The sequence below is a fragment of the Muscardinus avellanarius genome (genome assembly GCF_963383645.1).
Source record: "Muscardinus avellanarius genome assembly, chromosome: 2".
Lineage (NCBI taxonomy): Eukaryota > Metazoa > Chordata > Mammalia > Rodentia > Gliridae > Muscardinus > Muscardinus avellanarius.
Window position 1 is genome coordinate 168,084,576 of NC_137787.1, and position 22,465 is coordinate 168,107,040.

General features: G+C 39.0%; 1 protein-coding gene across 3 annotated transcripts in view; it reads right to left on the minus strand.

Moving 5' to 3' along the window:
• KLF12 (KLF transcription factor 12) overlaps positions 1-22,465 on the minus strand; it is a gene marked incomplete at both ends in the record, with an annotated part of 318,174 nt that overhangs the window by 118,583 nt on the left and 177,126 nt on the right. For all 3 annotated transcript variants that reach the window (XM_080689233.1, XM_080689232.1, XM_080689231.1), the window contains one exon: positions 4,580-4,715. In XM_080689233.1, coding sequence (XP_080545359.1) covers positions 4,580-4,715 — 136 coding nt within the window. The remainder of the gene's footprint in view (positions 1-4,579; positions 4,716-22,465) is intronic.

Consider the following 22,465-nt stretch of genomic DNA (forward strand, 5'->3'; position numbering starts at 1 on the left):
TTTTTCTTTTGGCAATTTCTGAGTTAACAGAAGTCATTACGATACCAAGACAGAAATAAGAAAGGAAAGTTAATAGTGAAACAGTCCTGTGCATTAAGGAATTAAGGAGAAACCAAGAGCTGAAAAACAAGTTCATAGCTGTCTACTTTGAAAGTTAACTTGGAGCAAACCTATGTGCAGAATTTTTAAAAAATGTAGCTCGAGGATTATATAATTAACTCAAATGTAATTTTCTTCCATGTATCACTGTGAGTTATTAAAGACATCTATATTTAAGAGATCTTTGTAGAACCTTTTCTCTGCTCATCTAATAGAAACTTAGCCCTTCTCAGTGTTTCTACACACATACTAAGAACTGAATGACTGAATGATGGTTTCTTAACTCTTGATGGGTCATTGTTCCCTAGGGCTTTACAGGTCATAGCTTAGTGTATTTTTTTTTTTTTTTTTTTTGGTGGCACTGGGGATGGGACCCTTCTACCTCTGGGCTACATTCCCAGACCTATTTTTATATTTTTTATTTGGAAACAGGGTCTCTTAAGCCAGTGAGACTGACTTCAAACCTGCACGATCCTCCTGTCTCTGCCTCCCAAGCACAGGGATTACAAGTGTGCGCCACCACGCCCGGCCATAGCTTGGTGTATTTACTAATCCTTTAACAAAAAACACTGACATGAACAACAAATCTGGCATCTCATAATACACACAGACAATTTCTGTAATAATGTTAAAGACAGGTGTTTGTACTCTCATAGAAAATATTGTGGCGACTTCCGGGAAGATGGCGACCGAGAAAAGCGGGGCTTAAGAGCCCTGCTAACAACCAATCTCCATTACCACAAAACCAGCGCCTTTCATAGCCAGAAAACACCATCACCAGAAAAACAAAAAAACCACCAGGCTCCAGAGAGAAAGCAGACTGAGAACAGAGCTCAGGGCCACAGAGGAGACACACGCGCCCCAGGACGCGGCAGCAGTGCCATACTGCCGGCGGCAGCGGCGAACTCATCGGACGGCTACAGCAAGCCAAGGTGAGCCGCTGCGGAACAGCCAGGCAGGATCTTTCGGCGCAGAGAGGATTTAAAGCTCCCAGTGGCTGAGCTCAGCACATGCTGCAGGGATTCAGAGTGGAAATCAAAACCAGAGAAGAAAAAATACGCCAGCCTCATGGCCGAGGGCGTGGCTGCGGCGCCATATTGCCACCGGCGGCGGCAGCAGCAGTGAATTCGCCGAATCCAGTACAGCTACATCTGCGTACTCAAGAACAGTGAGTCAAATTGCGGGCCACAGAGGAGAAATCCCAGTACTGTACCTCACTGTACCCAGTGAGGGAGTGGTGGTGGCAGAGATATCACACCATAGGAGAACGTGCAACCTGGCACCCCCCATAGTTTAAAGCAGCCTCTATCGACTCCCTGGGTCGGAGACTCTGTGATAAAACCCAGTAAAGGAGTAGTGGGGTCTGAGATACTACTGACTCGAGATCCAGAACACCTTAAGTGAAGTCATAGTGACCCAAGGGAAGAACCCAGAGAAGGCACAAGCATCCGAAATCATGGGAAAGAGGAATAATACTGGAGCAATGAATACCGCCCACAACCCCACAACATCAGAACCCGATAAAACAGAAAATCAGAGATTTCTAGAAGATCAAATTAGGAAAATAACTGTAGAAATAATAGAGGTGCTTCGAAAAGAACTCAGAGAGAGCCAAAAAGAGATAAAAGATGCAATTAATGAAGTAAAGGCCTCAATTCAAAGCACAAACAACCGATTAGAACACATGGAGAACAGAATCTCGCTCTTAGAAGATGAGCAATCCAAAAATGAACGCATAGTTTCTAATCTAGAAAAAAATATCCGACAGCAGGAATCTGACATTGAAGAAATATGGGCCCATCTTAAGAGAGCTAACCTAAGAATAATTGGAATGGAGGAGGGAAAAGAAAGTGAAACCAAAGGGATCAACAATCTCTTCAAGGAAGTAATAGCAGAAAATTTTCCAAACATAGAGCAAGAGGTTGATACACAGGTCCAGGAAACTTATAGAACTCCCTTTAGACAGGATCGGAGAAGAGGATCCCCACGCCACATAATTGTCAAAATGACCAATGTGGAAGCCAAGCAGAGAATCTTAAAGGCAACAAAAACAAAGGGCCAAGTGACATTCAGAGGCAAACCAATTAGAATCACTCCAGACTTCCCAAACCAAGTCATGAGAGCCAGAAGGGCTTGGAGTAACATATTCCAAACTCTGAAAGAAAACAACTTCCAGCCAAAAATTTCCTATCCAGCAAAACTTTCTATCAAATTAGATGGAGAAATAAGAAGCTTCCATGACAAACAGAAACTGAAGGAATTTATGTCTTCAAAACCAGCGCTAGAGAAAATACTCAAAGAGATTAACTACAAAGAAGAAATAGGTAACACTCACCAGAACCAGAGAAACAAGAATTTCCATCCAACAGACAACTAAGATTGGTTATCTGTGGAGATTCATTATTTATGTTAGTCTTTTACCTATCTCTAAATTGTATTGTTTGCATTTATTGTTGTTAATTTTTAGGATTTCTAGTTGGGATATTAATATACCTTCAGATATAGCATTTGGAAATATTTTATCCAATTCTATTAGTAACTGTTAACTCTGTTTACATTGTCTTTGGATATACAATATTTTTTTTTATTTTTTAGGGAGTTTGTATATTCTTCTGTTGCCTGTGCCATTGAAATCATATCCAAGAAATCAATGCCAATTTCAATGTTGTGAGGTTTTATGACCCGGATTTTCTCCTAAAAGTTTATAGTCTTAAGATTTATATTTAGGTCTTTTATCTATTTTGAGTTAATACTTGTATGTGGGATTAGGTAAGGGTCCAATTTTATTCTTTTCCATGTAATTATTATTTTTCAACAATATTTAGTTAAAAGAATATTATTTCTACCACCAAATGTTCGTGGAAACCTTGTCAAAAATAACTTGACAATATAGGGAAGAATTTAGCTCTAGGCTTGTATTTAACTCCAATGGTTTATATATCTGCCTTTAGAACAGTACTACACTGTTTCAATTATTGTAGCTTTATATGGTTTGAAATCAGAAAATATATATCTGCTAGCTTTGTTCTTCTTCAAGATCGTTTTGGGTATCTAGAATTCATATTCCATATTAGGATAGATTTTTTTCTGAAAAATAAATATATGATAGTTTCACCAAAAAAACAGGAAAAAATATGCTCTGGTAAGAAAGAAAGCAAAAAGAAATATTGAAATGTTATCTTTAAATCATCAAAAGCTTGGCATCAGACAAATGAAACTGTTATGTGAGATTATCATTTTTAATTTTGGATATTGCTATAATACTAGATGTCAACCACTAAGCCAAGCATGGGAGGGAGGGATGGGGAGAGAATGGGGTGGGGATCGGGTAGGGACTGACTGGGCAATGTGTGCATGTATGTCTACAAAAGTTTGTATCCCACTATGATGTATGAATACAGTGCACCAATAAAATAAAATTAAAAAAAAAAGAAAAAAAAAAAAAAGAAAATATTGTGGCTGAAAAATGTGTGCGTAGAACAAATCAGAGAGCTATCAGTTAAATGTGGAATTGAATAATGCAAACCAAAAAGCAGAACCCACAGAAACAGAGTGAACGATGGTCGCCAGAGGCTGGGGTTGAGGGTGAGGAGGTCAAAAGGTACAAACTTGCAGTTATGGGAAAAATGTAAGTACTGAAAATCTAATATAGATCATGGTGACAATTGTTAATAATACTGTACTGGATGCTGGAAATTTGCAAAGAAGTAGATTTTAAGCATTTTTAGCAAAAGCAACAATAAGTAACTAATATAAGGTGATAGATGTATTGATAGAGGTGCTGACTGTGGTTATCACTTAATATATATCAAATTGGTACATGTGTACAACTTTAAATATAGACAACTGTATTTGCTAATTATACCTCAATAAAGGTAAAAATGATATTCTACAGAAAAAAATATGAACTGACAGAGGTTCAATTCTAGACAAAGAGTTGACAAAAAGAAAAGTCACTATTTTCAAAAAAAAACAAGGAACAAAATATAACACAAAAGCCTGGGTGAAAAGAAAGAGAAAAAAATTCCTTTAAAATTGACAAGATTTGTGTTTTTCCAAGGGCTAACATATTATCATTGAAGTTTAAATCTTCCCAAAAGCTAATCTGCAATTTCCTATCAAAACAAAATAATGATCCTTGGCACGTTTTACTTCCCTTGATATTTTGTATATGAATAACAATAATGATGATGATCATAATTGAGAGTGAAATTCAGAAATTTTTCAGAGTTGAGAAGGGTACAGGAGGCATTAGAAAAGATGCACAAAGGTTTTAGCTAATCAGAGCACGGACTTCAAAGTCTTTGAAGACATTCTGTTCTCTGTCCTGGTCTCCGCCCAAGGGGCTGTATGGAGAGCCACACCAGGAGTGTCAGTTCAGGGCTAGAACCACAGGGCTGGGAAACTGGAGCAGTCGCAGTTCCCCTTACCATCGCTCACCTTGGTAATGCTTACTGCATCCTGAGAATGAGATACTTACTCTTGTACTGCTCTGGCTATGGAAAGGGCCGTAGATCCAGTTTCATTAACGCTATCTAAGGTCACATTTGGCAGGTCATCATCATCACTGTCACTTTTACTCTGTCTGGGAGATAGGCCTCGGGGGTCCATTTGTGCTGGGAAGAAAAGGCATATATAATGAATTAAAATTAGTGTGCAGAAAGTTAACCTTGTCCTGGACCAACAACAAGCACGGATTTCAGCTTTTCTGTGCATATCACACATATGGAATTCTCTAGACATCACAGGAATTAGTGTGTAAGAGTTCTGTATTATGGACTGCGTACTGACTCTTTTTCCCTTGCTCAAACCTACCGAAGTTCCCAAGAATTTCAGGATGTGAGCATAGAACAGCAACTGTAAGATCCTGAATATTGCCAGCTTCAGGGGTGCTAACAGCTGATTATAGAGATCAAAAGCCACTGCCCCATCCCCTGGCTCCTCCTCTTCCTTTTTGCTTCCTCTGCCAGAGTCCTGGCCACCTCCTTGCTCATTAGCAATTTTCCTGGAAGCTAGAGATCATGAGGCAGAAGAGGTATTATTATTTGCTTAATGCTCTCATAATAAATTTTAAAAAGAACAAAGTTGACATGACTGAAATAAAATTTTAGGGTTTTTTTGTTATTGTAAATTGGCATCTCACAGTTCGTCACTGTTCTAAGTGGAGATTCAAATGCATAAAAATGACAGAGGTGGCGGCAGCCTTTGGAATATTTTTTAGGTGGACCAGGTATTCTTCATCTCCAGCCTGATTTTCCTTTTCAACAAGGCATTTCTCTTCCAGCCACTAACTAATGTTCTGGCCCTATTGACCAGCACCAGCCCTTTCAATGAGATGTCTACTGTCAACCGGAAAGACGTTGACACATATTACTGTTGTATTGTCTACCATCTTAATACAAGATAGTAGAGGCGTAGAAGCACACATCGTCCAACTAGCCCTTCCCCAATCCCTGGCCCATTTCTTCCCTCTCCCTTCTTCTCATGTTTAAGTAAGTTACTGACTTTGATACATTTGTGAATGTACATCACATACACTAGGAAATTTCCCTCTCCCCCCCCTACCTGCCCCTCAGTTAGGTCACCTTATTTGCTCATCAATAGTATCTGTACATCTTGAAAGAATTAAAGAGAAAATAATTTAAACAATCTAAAGCAATAGTCTTCAACCAAAGGCAAATTAGCCCTCAAGAGACTCTGGAAGTGTCTGGATATATTTTGGTTTGTCTTCACTTGAGAAGGAGGAGGGGGAGCCATGACTGGCATTTAGTGGGCAAGAGGTACAAGATATTGCTAAATATTCTTCAATACACATAGCCACAGCCGCCCCCCAACAACACATAATCTGCCAGTCTAAAATGCCAGTGGTATCTAGATTAAAAAATTGACCTAGGCCTGCATAGATGGAGATGTTATACTGTATGGCATTCTAACACATAACGATGTTCCAGTTGCAAAGTCAGTAACAAAGAAACTCCGTCACACACTGATTCAGCCATATATTGAGAATGTTGTCCTCAAGTAAAACAACTCAATGTTATATGCCTCCTCTGTCAACTTCCTCAAAAATGAAATTCACTTTTTCAAACACCGAGAATTATAAATTAACTAAGAACATTGGAATATTTTGCTTTGTTGAACATGCTATTGGGCCAAAACACTGTTTATTTTCTACTTGATTTCTAGAGAAGCTGCCCCAGAAGAATGTTGGAGAAACTACAGGGCAGAACAAAAGGTTCCACCACCAACTGAAAACACAGAGATTAACTATTTAACTACTTTAACGACACTGAAGGCTCCATGTCACTTAAAAGACTTATTTTGACTAAGGCAACAGAAACTGACTCGAGTTAACTTATATTTAAAAAAAAAACACAGTTATGCATCACTAAGCAGCATGGATAGATTTAAAGAAATGTGTTGAAAAAAAATTATAGGACTTCCAGGAAGATGGTGACTGAGAAAAGCGGGGCTCAACCAATCTCCATTACCACAAAATCAGCGCCTTTCATAGCCAGAAAACACCATCACCAGAGAAACAAAAAAAATCACCAGGCTCCAGAGAGAAAGCGGACTGAGAACAGAGCTCAGAGCCACAGAGGAGATACACCGGCCTCACGCCCGAGGACGCGGCAGCAGCGCTTTGCTGCCGGTGGCAGCGGAGAGTTCACCGGACGGCTACAGCAAGCCGAGGTGAGCCGCTGAGGAACAGCCAGGCAGGATCTTTCGGCGCAGGGAGCACCTAAAGCTCCCAGTGGCTGAGCTCAGCACATGCTGCAGGGACTCAGAGTGGAACTCAAAACCAGAGAAGAAAAAATACGCCAGCCTCATGGCCGAGGGCGTGGCAGCGGCGCCATATTGCCACTGGCGGCAGCAGCAGAGAATTCACCGAGTCCAGTACAGCTACATCTGCGTACTCAAGAACAGTGAGTCAAATTGCGGGCCACAGAGGAGAAATCCCAGTACTGTACTCCCTGGGACTTGACCCAGTGAGGGAGTGGCGGTGGCAAAGATATCACACCATAGGAGAATGCCCAACCTGGCACCCCCCATAGTCTAAAGCAGCCTCTATCCACTCACTGGGTCAGAGACTCTGTGATACAACCCAGTAAAGGAGTAGTGGGGTCAGTGATACTACAGACTCGAGATCCAGAGCACCTTAAGCGAAGTCATAGTGACCCAAGGGAAGAACCCAGAGAAGGCACAAACTTCCGAAATCATGGGAAAGAGGAATAACACTGGAGCAATGGATGCCCACAACCCCACAACATCAGAACCTGATAAAATAGAAAATCAGAGATTTCTAGAAGATCAAATCAGGAAAATAACTGTAGAAATAATAGAGGTGCTTCAAAAAGAATTCAGAGAGAGCCAAAAAGAGATAAAGGATGCAATTAATGAAGTAAAGGCCTCAATTCAAAGCATGAACAACCGATTAGAACACATGGAGAACAGAATCTCGCTCTTAGAAGATGATCATTCTAAAAATGAACACATAGTTTCTAATCTAGAAAAAAAATATCCAACAGCAGGAATCTGACATTGAAGAAATATGAGCCCATTTTAAGAGAGCTAACCTAAGAATAATTGGAATAGAGGAGGGAAAAGAAAGTGAAACCAAAGGGATCAACAATCTCTTCAAGGAAGTAATAGCAGAAAATTTTCCAAACATAGAGCAAGAGGATGATACACAGGTCCAGGAAACTTATAGAACTCCCTTTAGACAGGATCAGAGAAGAGGATCCCCACGCCACATAATTGTCAAAATGACCAATGTGGAAGCCAAGCAGAGAATCTTAAAGGCAACAAAAACAAAGGACCAAGTGACATTCAGAGGCAAACCAATTAGAATCACTCCAGACTTCCCAAACCAAGTCATGAGAGCCAGAAGGGCTTGGAGTAACATATTCCAAACTCTGAAAGAAAACAACTTCCAGCCCAAAATTTCCTACCCAGCAAAACTTTCTATCAAATTAGATGGAGAAATAAGAAGCTTCCATGACAAACAGAAACTGAAGGAATCTATGTCTTCAAAACCAGCGCTAGAGAAAATACTCAAAGAGATTAACTACAAAGAAGAAATAGGTAACACATGCCAGAACCAGAGAAACAAGATTTTCCATCCAACAGACAACTAAGATTGGTTATCTGTGGAGATTCATTATTTATGTTAGTCTTTTACCTATCTCCAAATTGTATTGTTTGCCTTTATTGTTGTTAATTTTTAGGATGTCTATTTGGAATATTAATATACCTTCAGATATAGCATTTGGAAATATTTTATCCCATTCTATTAGTAACTTTTAACTCTGTTTACATTGTCTTTGGATATACAATATTTTTTTTATCTTTTAGGGAGTTTGTACACCCTTCTGTTGCCTGTGCCATTGAAATCATATCCAAGAAATCACTGCCAATTTCAATGTTGTGAGGTTTTTATGACCCAGATTTTCTTCTAAAAGTTTATAGTCTTAAGATTTATATTTAGGTCTTTTATCTATTTTGAGTTAATATTTGTATATGGGATTAGGTAAGGGTCCAATTTTATTCTTTTCCATTTAAGTATTATTTTTCAACAATATTTAGTTAAAAGATTATTATTTCCACCACCAAATGTTCGTGGAAACCTTGTCAAAAATAACTTGACAATATATGAAAGAATTTAGCTCTAGGCTTTTATTTAACTCCAGTGGTTTATATATCTGCCTTTAGAACAGTACTACACTGTTTCAATTATTGTAGCTTTATATGGTTTGAAATCAGAAAATATATATCTTCTAGCTTTATTTTTTTTCAAGATCGTTTTGGGTATCTAGAGTACATATTCCATATTAGGATAGATTTTTTTTCTGAAAAATAAATATATAAATATATGATAGTTTCACCTAAAAAATAGAAAAAAATATTCTCTGGTAAGAAAGAAAGCAAAAAGAAATATTGAAATGTTATCTTTAAGTCATCAAAAGCTTGGTATCAGACAAATGAAACTGTTATGTGAAATTATCATTTTTAATTTTGGATAAATTGCTATAATACTAGATGTCAACCACTAAGCCAAGCATGGAAAGGAGGGATGGGGAGAGAATGGGGTGGGGATCGGGTGGGGGCTGACTGGGCGATGTGTGTATGTATGTCTACAAAAGTTTGCATCCCACTATGATGTATGAATACAGTGCACCAATTAAAAAAAAAAAAGAAATGTGTTAGGTGAGTTCATCCTTCTGCAACCATTATCGTGTATTAACACAAACTGAGATGGCTACAAGGGTGCTAGGTGATAGAATCTTATGGGACCACTGTTGCATGTGTGGCCTTTTGTAGAATTAAACATCTTTAAATGATGTATGGACATACTGGAAAGATACTGAACAGTGCACAGAACGGAAGGTAAAGATAAATAACCAGCTCAAGACTCAGGGAAGACGCACACATTTCAGCCAGAAATTCATAGATAAGTTTTTTTTTTCTTTTTTATTTCTGGGCAACACTGTTGTAGAATGACTCATTTAACAGCCGTTCATAACTATTCAAAGCCAGCCAAGAAAATGAAAACCAGATTTATCTAGGCTTCCAAATCCCATATTGTCTGGTATCACATATGCCTGCAAATGTCAACAATGCAGCATTTAAAGTTGTTGAGACATCGTGTACCAACACACCTTTGACCAGATACCAAACTAGCAAATAACAAGAGGAAAGAATATTTTTGGTGGTACCATTTTGTCCAAAACAACTGGAGTTTTCACAGGTAAGCAGTGCAGCTCAAGGAAGACACAGGCAGCTAACCAAGAAGCAATCTGGCTCCGAAAGTTCAAGTTTCACTGTAAGAAACATTCCGAATAGCTCGCGAGTTTTTACATGATCGTCTAAATTATGTTATGTTTATGTCTTAATGAAAGTATAAAATATGTTAAATATGATATCCTTTTCGATGCACTTTTCAGGAGCATAATTGAGGAATTCTTTCCAATATTTTCAATAAATATTATGAAATACATCTGCTACCATCATGCTGGGAAGCTCTTTTTACCCATACCTTCAGCCAAGCTGAGGAAGTAATTAGAAAGGCTTTTTAAAATCTGCATTGCTGATTAGGTCAGATGATTAGCTTATCTACATACTTGCATAATTCCACTCTATTTTTATTAAATGTGGAAGAGGGATATCTACCCTAGTTAACCTCCATTAGTCTTTGCACATCTGAGCCCATTTAGGAAGGGCTTATTATCTGGGGTGCTCATTTAGGGACAATATAAATGTTATCTGGGCAACCAAAACAAAATAAAAAGAAATAAAATAAAAGTATCTACTCTCCTAAGTAAGAAAGTAGACCACCTATAAGCATCTGAAAAATAATTTATCTTTGAGATTTTATTTCTATGAAATGAAAAAGCGATCATCTTTGGGAAACCCAGCTCCCTGGAGTTGGGGGTGTTCTGGAACATGAGTAAGTTTCATTCCGTGTGACAAAATTCTAGGAAGATAACTGCAGAATCCCAACACCCAAAGTTGAACCTACCAACTTTTAAACATCCATGTCTGGTAGACTGTTAGTATAAAGATCCCCCAACAAATCACATGTCTCTGTAGTCCATGCCCTGTCATGGCCACCTCTCATAATGGCTGGACTTGACTAAAGTACTTGATGTGACCCATGAAACCTTACCAAACGTCACACAAGTAGAGACTTTGGAACCTTTTGCGTATCAGGTTTCCCCTCTCACTTACTGTTTCTAGAAGCTAGTTGCCAAGTATAGAAGCCTGGCAGAGCCTAGAGGAAACATGCTATTTGGCCTGCAGCCAGTCCCAGCCAGCCGCCATCAGTGAGACACATTCCACTGACCAACCACATTCAAGCCACTACATGATGGTACCAGGCAAGACCAGAGGGAATAACAAACAGCAAACCCATCCCACCTTTCTGACCACACAACTATGAATAAATAACATAGTTAATCTACTAAACCAGAGGTGTGTTGTGGTTTGGGTTTGGAAAGCCCGCACCAAGGTTTTTGAACTGAAAGTCTGGACCCAAATGCAGCAAGGTTGAGAGGTGGGCATGGCTGGAGGAGTGGGAGACTGGGGCCGTGGCCTTGGGGACTCTATGTTCCTGGCTGCTCCATATTATTTTTGTCTTTCTGTGTGTCTCTGTCTCTGTCTCTGTCTCTCTTTGCTTCCAGTCAACAGGGGCTGAGAGCATATTTTTTTTTTCTCTCCAGGTATCCTACTACTGAAGTTCCTACCTTGGAGTCAGACAACCAGGGACAGAAGCTCTAAAACTGTGAACCCAAATAAATATTTCCTCCTTTAATTTGTTTTCAGGTATTTTGGTCACAGGAACAAAAAAGATGCCTAAAACAGGGTGATTTCTTAGGCATGTGCATAAAATCAGTGCACTCTGCTAACTCTCCCAGCTATTTCAAGAGATTTTCTAAACAATGATGTGGACAAACTACAGTCACAATTACGGTCAATCCACCCCTTTCTTTCCTCTTCTTCTCTTAATTTTGCCTTTAGTGACAAAAAGCTTAGGTGAGATATACAAACTACACTCTACATCATCTATATTTCAATTCAAAATATTTTAAATGTATTTACAGGTGTCTTGGCATTAGGGGAATCTTTGATCCTTCCAGCAGGGTTGTCTAAGGGATCATGGATCTGGCGGGGATGCTCAGGTAAAACAGAATTGAAAGTCCTCAGCCTCCTGTCAAGCTCATACAGGTGGAGCCTCCCAGGTATGTGACCAGCCAGAGCTATGCCATATGGTCAGCTCTTCCTCCCACATGTTGCATTTAATCCTCCCTTTTTCTCTTCCACATAGTAGTAGAATGACATGAACATGTGGTACCAATGTCCGTTCCTGATGGTCAGTCACCCCAGGCTGGGTGCTGTCAAAAGATGAAACACTCTTCTAGCTTCTGTGAATAGAACTCACCCACATTCAACTATTTATAAGGAAAGGAAAAATTTCCCTAGGTCATTGTATTAACTGTGAATAACAACTTATGAACATACATCAAGACATACAGAGTAATATTTCCTAGCATGAATGAGACCTTGTGGATGGATCTCAGTGGAGGCCATAGATTTGATCCACAGCACTACCACCAAACCACCTCCCTAAAAAATAAAAGAATGAAAGTATTAAATTGCTTCCTCTCTGTGCGTCAGGGCTGGAGAGGAGAGGGGTATATACAAATGGAAGGGGAGAGAGGCAGCTGGTCAGCAGTGGCCACAGTGCTGTTGGGCTGTCTTTTCTCCCTCTTTCAGTTGCTGACGGGGCACCTGCCACTTGCAGATGCCCTACTTGTTTATTCTGCCAAGGCGAAGTCATGTCCCAGTTAGGGAAAACTTGGCTGTCAGGAGAACTGCTGCTTTGTACTAGGAAGAAAGACCATGGAGGAAGGAGGTGAGGATGGAAAATGAATGAGGAGGAAATAAATGTAGGTGGAGGGGTAGAATGAGATGTGCATAGCACCTTTGGGTAGAAGCGTCCCCTCCAACACTTTCTCTGCAAGAACTGTTCTGAACAGGACAGTGAGGAACTTCTCTAGAAGAGTGCGGCTCTGGCCTCATTATTAGCAAACATCTGACCTCGAGCAATGGAGTGGACACCACCAATCTTCAGTTTCTTCCACCCACCATTGCTGTTGCTGGCAGAAAAGGTAATGATAAACGCAAAGTACTCTGCCTGGCACTTAGCAGTCAACCATCATCCTGTGTGTGTGTGTGTGTGTGTGTGTGTGTGTGTGTGTGTGTGTGTAAGCATGTGTGTGGTACTAGAGATTGTACCCTAAGGGCATTCTACCTGTGATCTATACCCCAACCCTATTTTATTTTTATTTTGAAACAGGGTCTCACTAAGTGGCTGAGAGCCTCACTAAGCAGCTACAGGTGGTTTCGAACCTGCAATCTTCCTGTCTCAACCTCCAACATGCTGGGATTACAGGTGTGTGTCATCACACTGGGCTACCATCATCCAGTTTTGCCTTAAAAGTAAATGTACTGCTTCTTCAACCATCTCCTTGATGATTTCTACTCACCAATCTCTTAAACTATTCATATTAGGCAGTTTTCTTTTTCCATGCACCTAAATTAAAAATACCTTACAGAGGCAGAACACATATTGTATAACATATCAAACCATGACTTCTCTTGATCCAAGTATTCTTTTATGTATCAGTCAATAGATATTTATTAGATACTTATGAGGTATGGAACTTCTGAGTGGTAGCAGAAAAATAGCAAGGAAGATTAAAATCTCTGGTTTCACACTGAGAGCAGACAGACAGCAAATTATAAGAAAAAATTTAAGAGTAAATGCCTCTGATAAAAGGCATCAGAAAGTGGTAAGTGCCACAGAGATCAATGAGGCAGGAGGGGCAAATGGGGTTGCTCAGAGGCAGGGGGACGATGTTAGTGATACGGGTTGGGAAAGGTTCCTGAGAAAGATGGCATCTGAGCGGGGACCTGAAGGCGCTGAGCGAGAGGGGCCTGCTGTGGCTGATATGATGTCGTTTGTGCTGGGAGCTTAGGGGCATCCCAGGCAAAGCTGACCTGGGGGTCTCAGGTGCGTGTGTGTTTTGCATGCTGGAGGACCAGCCAGGAGGCTTAGCTGGGAACAAGAATGGAAGGGAAAAGCAGAGGAGGCCAGACAAAGGAGGGCATCCAGAGAATGGATCACGAGGGGCTTTTGTTTTTGTTTTAGGTACTGGGGATTGAACTTAGCAAAATTTTACCTCCCAGCTGCACCCCAACCCCCTTTTAATTTTCTTTTTTACTTAGAAGCAGGGTCTCACTAAGTGGTTGAGAGTCTCGCTAAATAAGTGAGGTAGGCCTGGAACCCGTTATCCTCCTATCTCAGCCTCTCGAGCACTGGGATTACAGGCATGTGCTACCATACCCAGCTAGGATTTTAAATTTTGCTCAGTCAAAGAAGCAAAGTCCTTAGAGGGCACTGAGCAGAAGAGTCACATGATCTGAATGACATCATTGGATAAGAATCCTCCTGACTATAGGTACCTGGGAATTCAACTGGAGACCTTTTTGTGAGACTCACCAGTGACATTAATATTAATAATCTTTAGAAACTGTACTTACTTTTCTCTCTTCAGTCACTCTGTGCTGCCTGCATGTGATAGACAATTAAAATTCGGCCTCTATCACACAAGGGGCCATGAAGCATGCCCTTTGTAACGCATCTGTACGACTGACAGACTTTATTTACTTTTAGAATATTAGTTGTCCAAATATATGGCTTATGTTTCTACCACATCGAGGCAGGTGATGGAAGAAGCATCTATGAGTAAATAAAGCTTAACTGCAAAGATGGTGGACGCTGAGATGAGCACCTGTTCCCCTGGGCCCAGTCTGCATACTGGTGTTTGGACTAAGCCCTGAGTTGAGTCTTGCTTCCTCTGCTTTCTCTAATGCTAACGAGCCTGCGTGCCTCCACAGAGCAGCAACCCTGCTTGTCATTTAACCCTGAAAGAAGATTTAACAATTCAATCAATTTTGTAAATCCAGGGATATTGGTACTGTGTAGATGTAATATGCAATTTATTCATTCCCCCCCCAACTCCTATCTGAACGCTTGACAGTGTAATGGCTTCTGCTACCATTATATTAAAAAATCACCTCATAATGTTCTCGCAATTCCCGAGCGCAAGGCCCACGTCTCACTTATGACTCCATTGGACCTCTGCACGGTGTTCCACACTGTGGGTTAGCTCTCTTCATTTCCGGCTTCTTCCGAGAATACGCCCTGCCCCTTGTCTTCAGGGAAAGGCAAACTGAGGCCTGCGGGACTTGTTTTTGTGAATAAAGTTTTATTCAGCATGCTTATTTATTTCCTTCCTATTTTAGCACTTGCACAACAGCAGGGCCAAGGAGTTATCACAGAAAACGTAACCCTAAATCCTATCTGGCCCTTTAAAAGAAGTGTGTTCTGTGATACACGATAAACTACTGCAACCTTTCAGGGCTCTTCTTCCTCTTGAGTATCTGTCCTCCTACCTTTCTGCCTAACACTCAGTGTTTGCTTTCTGAATAACACTTAATGTCTGCCTGCATTCTACATATGTATTCCTGTTCTGTCTCTTTACTGATGAGCTTCTTAGCAACTCTTCAACATTCCCCAACCTCCCTGATTTCAACTACTGTCTCAGTAAAAATGACTACGAAACCCATGTTCTCAACTCCAGCCTAAACTCCAGGCTAATACTTCCAGCACCCTAGTGATGACTCCTCCACCCCTGCGTCCAGAAATCATCTCATACTCAAGTCCAATCGTTCCTTCTCCTCATTTCTTTATTGTCTGCTCTCTTGACTTTTAAAATGGTTTTGTGATACTGGGGATCAAACCCAGGGCTCTCCACATGCTAGGCAAGTGTTCCTACACCCCAACTCCTTCTGCCCAGTTTGAGTTTCCAGGGACAGATCCATCCTTGGCCTAGTTTCCCAGACTCCAAATTATCCCTCTTGCCCATGCCTGCCCCCTAATGAAATCAGCTGCCCGTTGCTCTTGTGGGTTCCCCGCACAATTTTTCTGAAGCCCCTTTCTTTTCTTTCTGAACTTCTTTCAAATCCTGTTAACATGTGATTCTTCAATATTTTGAATTGCATCAAAATTCTATTTATCCCCTGCAGCATTTCTCTAAGTAGTTGGATGAATACAATACCTTCCTTAAAACCATCCTCACTTGGAAATTCCTGAATTTTTCCCACCGTCTAACAGACGAGGTTCAACAGCCCTCCACAACCATTCTCCAACTTGCCTTTAATCCAGATTGAGCAGGCTGTCACCTCCCATACACAGCATGGCCAGTAAAAACCTACCTTTCTACATGATGCCACCATCCTTGTGAACTTGCCTTTTGGTCTCTAACTAAATACAATCTCTCCTTTAAAAAAAAAAAAAAAACAGACCTAGCCGGGCGTGGTGGCGCACGCTTGTAATCCCTGTGCTTGGGAGGCAGAGATAGGAGGATCGCACAGGTTCAAAGCCAGCCGCGTGCTGGCTTAGGAGACCCTGTTTCCAAATAAAAATGTAAAAATAGGTCTGGGAGTGTAGCCCGGAGGTAGAAGTGCTTCCAGGAACCCCAGTGCCACAAAAAAAAAAAAAAAAACAACAACAACAACAAAAAAAGACCTATAATTGTATTCATATGTTTTAAGGCATTTCTTGTTTGGAACCATAGTTAACTACATATTTATTGTACATTTCTTATTATTTTACCTTCTCCTTGAGGGCAGAGGCCATCAATTACAACCCCTTGGATAGTGTGAAATATAATTTATACTAATGAAGATGAAAGTAATAAATGCAGAGATATACTAAAAATGACCACAGTGGTCCCTTATGGAGAAGAGATTCCATAACACAATGATAAAAGCTTCCAATTCACATTTTGTTAAAAAGAAATTCTGACTTTCATTCTATTAGTGTGTGTAAAGGAAAAGTCACAATCATTAAATTCCTATCACTCTGTAAAGTCCTAGAGTGTATTTCTGGTGTGAACAGACAATGGGATGACACAAAAATGAAACGTTATAATTTTTATTCACTTTTACATTCCATTTAACAGGTTTTTCTTTCCTCTTGGGAAATCATGTTAATTACTTCCATATCCCTATTATTCCTGTCACATGGACTAATGCTTGGAAACTGCATCAAAGATTATCATTTAAAATACAACCTAAAAATTAACATTTGCTAAGCTTATTACAAGAGCTACGAGGGTTCCATTCTCTTAAAAAAATCATGACTCAAACTGCCTCTGTTTATAAAAAGCAAATGAATACAAATTTATAATTGTCTGTGTTCCATACAAGTTGTTTTAAAGCACAAAAGGCTGTTATGATTAAAAGGAAAGTTCAGAACATTTCTACTAATAAGTAGGTTTTTCACGGTGCTGGATGCCCTTCTGTGACTCTCCTGAGCCCCAGATGCCCTCCAAGGTCTCACCCCATCCCAGTTGCCCGCTACCCTTCCACTAGGTCAATTTATTAAAACTGTCCCCAACCCCAACCAACCAGCGCCAACTGATTTCACCAAAACTGAATCCACATCGGGCAGAGAAGGTTTACAATGTTTACTAATAATGTGATTTTGTTGTGAGTATGTTTGGGGAGTAATGAGATCACCAAACTCATTTTCATCTATAATGTGCAGAGGAGAAGATTTTAGCATTAATCTATGGCCTTTTAATTCCCTTTTCTTATTTCACTAAGTGGGTCTTTTTGCTGTGCTTTCTGGTTTGTGGACTAGAGGAAAATACATCTTTTAAGACACAGATTGAAATTTGTAGTAATTACCATAAGAAATACTGAATCATGGATCTTGTTTCAGGTACGCTGGATATAAGATATACTTAAGTGAGAGCAGAAAACTTGCCTTGAACTTACTTTTGCTTCTACACCACCTCTGCTAGGCACAGCAGGTAGGCACGTACGTGACTTAGCAGGGGACAGTTCTTTACTGTTAAAGAACTGGCATAGAGGACTACTGTACCACTGTGAGGATTGATGCTGCTGTTTCCCTTTACACTCCAGGACTAGTGTACTCCCCCTGCCGCATTTTACAATGTACTTGAACCTACTAGAGAAAAGGTAAGTTTTGATATGTAACATTGATTTAATTATTTGTCCTCTTAGAAATACAGTAAACACTTGGTTTTTTTTTTCTTTTTTTTCTTTTGAGTACTGAGAGTTGAACCCAGGGGCATTCTGCCTCCAAACTATACTCTCTGGCCCTTTTTACTTTTTATTTAAAAACAGAATCCATTAAGGTTCCTAAAAGTCTTGTTATGATTAAAGGGAAAAGTTCAGAACATTTCTGTCACATGGACTAATGCTTGGAAACTGCATCAAGGATTATCATTTAAAATACAACCTAAAAATAAATGTTTGCTAAGCTTATTACAAGAATCACCAAGAACAATGTCAAAGTTACAATAGTGCCCAGATAGTGACCAGGTCAACAAGCGTTTTGAGAACACTAGTGAGATAATACTATGCCACACCAGCAGAAAGTGCAGGATAGGAGGTACATACTATTCTGTTTCTTTACCTTCACACTAGGTTTATACTAACCTCTTTAAGCAATTCTATCTGGGTTTTGTGAGAAGGTCGTGTGTCTAAAGAAGTCAAAGGCTATGAGAAAGAATGAGGGCTCCAGTTTTCCCACGCAAATGTCAGGTACAGTGTGTACTATTCGAGCTTGGTATGTTTAATTGTTAAACACAAAAATTTGACATTGATTTTTCTAATATAGTAATAAACATGGACACTTTTATTGGTAAAAAGCATCAGCATTTATGTTCAGCCAACATCTAAGACACATACCGCAATAATAATAATACTCATTCTGAACACCATGTTGCTAGTTTTCTTGAGTGAAGTGGCCAGTTTGGCTCAGCACTAAGCGTTTTCTGTGGCTGAGGGTGAACTTGGACCTGCGAGCCGGTGTCTCATCACAATCTAACCAAGTTCACCTGCCGATAAGAGAGAAGCGAGACTCCCTACTCCACATGGGCCAGCATGTAAGATACCAGGGGCCAAATCAATTCTTCAGTATCTGTGTCCTTTTTTTCTTCTTTCCTGAAAGGATATTCCAACTCCTGAAAATTATTTCTTTCTATTATTTCTCACATCCATCTATCCCTAATTTAAAAATATCTGAAGAGCCATTTAATACAGAGTCTAGTACTTGATCTCTCACTAACTGCTTATAAACCTGAGTTGAATTATTTCTAGCTTTACTCTGTCATGTCATTTTAAAGTAATTCTGAGCCTACATATAATGACCAACTATTTGTTCTCTCAGAAGGTTAAAAAAATCTTAGTACTTTATAAAATTTGCTTCAAAAATAAAGTAAAATATTATAAAAAGGTTGAATTATGATTCATACTCTTTCATTTTAATTGTTAATAGTATTATATTTTATAAAATGGCTATTATTACATATTTAGCCTTATAATAATGGAAAATTAAGATGTTCAGGATATCCACTGTTAAAAATGGTGGTACATAGCCGGGCATGGTGACGCACGCTTGTAATCTCCGCGCTTGGGAGGCGGAGACAGGAGAAATGCACAGGTTCGTAGCCAGCCACGCTGGCTTAAGAGACCCTGTATCCAAATAAAAATATAAAAAAAATAGGTCTGGGAGTACAGCCCGGAGGTAGAAGGGTTAGCAGGAACCCCAGTACCCCCACCTCCAAAAAAAATGGTGGTACATGCTTGTAAACCCAGTACTTGGGAATCTGAGACAAGATGATAATAGGTTCAAGGCCAAACTGAGCAACAAAGCAAGATGCTGCTCAAAATAAAAAATATAAAAAAAACATTTAAAAAAGGCTCAGTGGTAGAATGCCCATGGGTTCGAACCCGATCACTCCCCTGCAATAAAAAGCTGGTGTAAGTCTATACCTGAATTATTTGCTATGTATATCATCAGTTTTATTAGTTTTTCCCCACTTGTTCTCCAAAGTGGTTGGATCAATTTATATTCTCATTGGTATATAAATGATATTTCTACATATTGTAAAGCTTAATATTGCCAGATGTAAACATTTTTCTGAAGTCTGAAGTCATTCAATATTATCTATCCTCTAGCCCAAAACAAGAGTCAGTCTGCTAAAAAATTCCACAACTTTCACACTTTGCCCATTCATCATGCTAGTCTACAATTTTGGTGCTTTACTGTCAAGAGTTAATTAAAATCCATGTGTATGCTGATATTTACCTATATTTAAAGATAGTCCTATGCTCCCCTTTCATTTTGGGTTCTTCTTCTTTTATCAAAAGTATATCCTTCCATTAATCTCTACCTCAAATATGTGTGAGCACTAAACTCTCAGTTAATCCATGTCTGAAAAAAACTTCCTACTCTACTGTTGGTGAAACTTTACTTTCTTTGAAGATAGAATTCTAGGATTCCTCAGCCTTTGGAAGAGACGACTAATCCTTCTTTCTGGAACTCGTTGCTGCCGACGGTCTTTGTCATTTTTTAATTCTTTTGTAGACACAATTTGAGGTTTTTCTTTATGTATCATGTTTGACAATTTCACTGCTCTGTGTGTACAAGTGGATTTATTTTTACTTAATTTGTCTATGCTCTTGAGATTCACGATCTGTTTTAATTTACCCAAATTTCTCTCTGAAAACTGCATTCAAATCAATTCTCATTTTATAGATATGCTTTGAAATATATTTTAAAGTACTTCAATTCACATCTGCTTTCTTGCTTTGTCAACTTTTCCACTCGGTGTGGTTTTCTGAATGCGACACTCAATATAATCTTTCTATTTAAATATATTTCCATTGGACATTAACATATCCCCATTTCCAAAACGAGAACCTGGGGAATATCTAAGTTTCTCTTTTTCTTCATCCTTCAATAAGTTCTAGAATATTCCTATTGACACTACCTCTGCCCAGGCCCAGAAACCTTCTTTCCTGGGTTCTCGAAATTTCTCATTTGTCTTTTTTCCTCTACTTTCAAAATGTTCATCCCTTCATCAATAGATTCGAATGTTATCACGTTAACTCCCACACTTCCAACTTTCTATGTATCTCTAAAGCTACAGTAAATAGACATCTAATCTTGGCACACAATGCCTGGGATCTCTATACTCATAATAACTGTGTGCCCAAGTTCCATTTCCTATAAAAAACTTTTTTTGAATCCCAGCAATTTATCTACTTGTAAAATCAACCTCTTAATCAGGATATGCTTTGATTTTTCATATTTCTATGACTTCACATTTTTAACCATCCTTCCTTCCATGTGTCACCCTTAAATAATGTAACTAATACCTTCCTTTGACAGTCTTCTCTGAGGTCACAACACTCCCTCCTAACTACTGAGCCTTTTGTCTTTGTAGTCTAATTCTGTGGATCTATGCTTATCTATTAGAGAACCTGCTTCACTCTGATTCTTTGTTTTTTTTTCTGCTTTATCCTTTTGAGTGTAGGCTTGTTGTGGGTACTGTCTGTATGTTGTTGTACAGGTAGTTAAATTAGGAATATGTGTTACTGAAGTGACTAAGTGGGTAGAAAGGCATTCCTGGGTAAGGCAAAAGGTCAAAAAATGGCAAGTAAAGATTGTTTTAAATTATTAGTTTTTTTTAATCTGGCAGTGTGAATTTCATTTAAGTTTTGACAAATGAATAAAAGAGCAAGATAGAAAATAATCGGTACCATAACAACCCACATTTGTTTAAACAACAAACATGAAGGATCTTTTCTCATTTTAACGGCACAAATAAGTGATAAAATTCAAGAAGTTCATCAGTCAACTAATTTCATTGAGTTTATAAAGAGACCAGTTCCTAAGAACTAATGTTATTTTTATAAAACATGTCCATATTTGTGTCTGTTTGTGCATGTATATATTTATATTTATAGATACATGGCTAAACAAAGTATAGTACCAAGTTCTACTGAGCCTACTCTAGCCTGTGTCTAGCCTGCACTGTGAAGATAAAAACCTGTTAAGTCTCTCTCAATGACCTGGATATTTACATTCATAAAAGTAATAGATGAATTACTGACTGAATGTAATAATGAGGCTGATGTTCCTTGTATCTTCTCTGGAATAAGATATGAAATGAATATTATATGTTAACAAGTGGAGTCCAAGTCTTTGATGCACACTCCTGCTCTTACTAATGATGATTGCATTTTCAATGTTTATCGTAATTAGAGTACAGAGCATAATACTCAAAAAATAGCTAATAACCATTCAGTGGCCTATTCGGGTTTTTAAGTTGAAGATGTGTAATGTTCCATTTATATCAGATTGTGTAAAATTACACAATTAAAACTATTTGAAGTTATCATTAAAAGGTTTACTTTTAAGCATCAGGGGCATATTGTGGGGACAAACATTAGAAATGATCACACTCAGCCAAGGAAAGGGGAAAAAACTCATACCTGGTAATAGTTGTAAGGTGGATAGTGAGATAATAAAACACATAACTGGAGGTTATACTGCCTTGATGACAGTAGATTATACCAATGGGCACAATAATGCCACGAAATAGTGCATCGCCAGCTATCACTCATTCATTAGATGATAAATGGGTTATGTTCCATGAAAATCATGACTTTGGGAATATAGTGGAAAGTAATGCCACATACTATAATGCCAAAATATTTTGGACAGTATATCGGGTATTTAGTTCTTGGATAAGCTTAATAAGTAGTAAAGAAACTACTAAAACATAGAAGAGATACTGAAATAAAACCTGAAAGTGCCAGCTCTTGTGATGAAGCTATTTCCCACAACCACACGCACATTTTTTTGGAATTTATTTTCCAATTTTGAAGAACGCATTTCTGAACATCTGCTATGTAA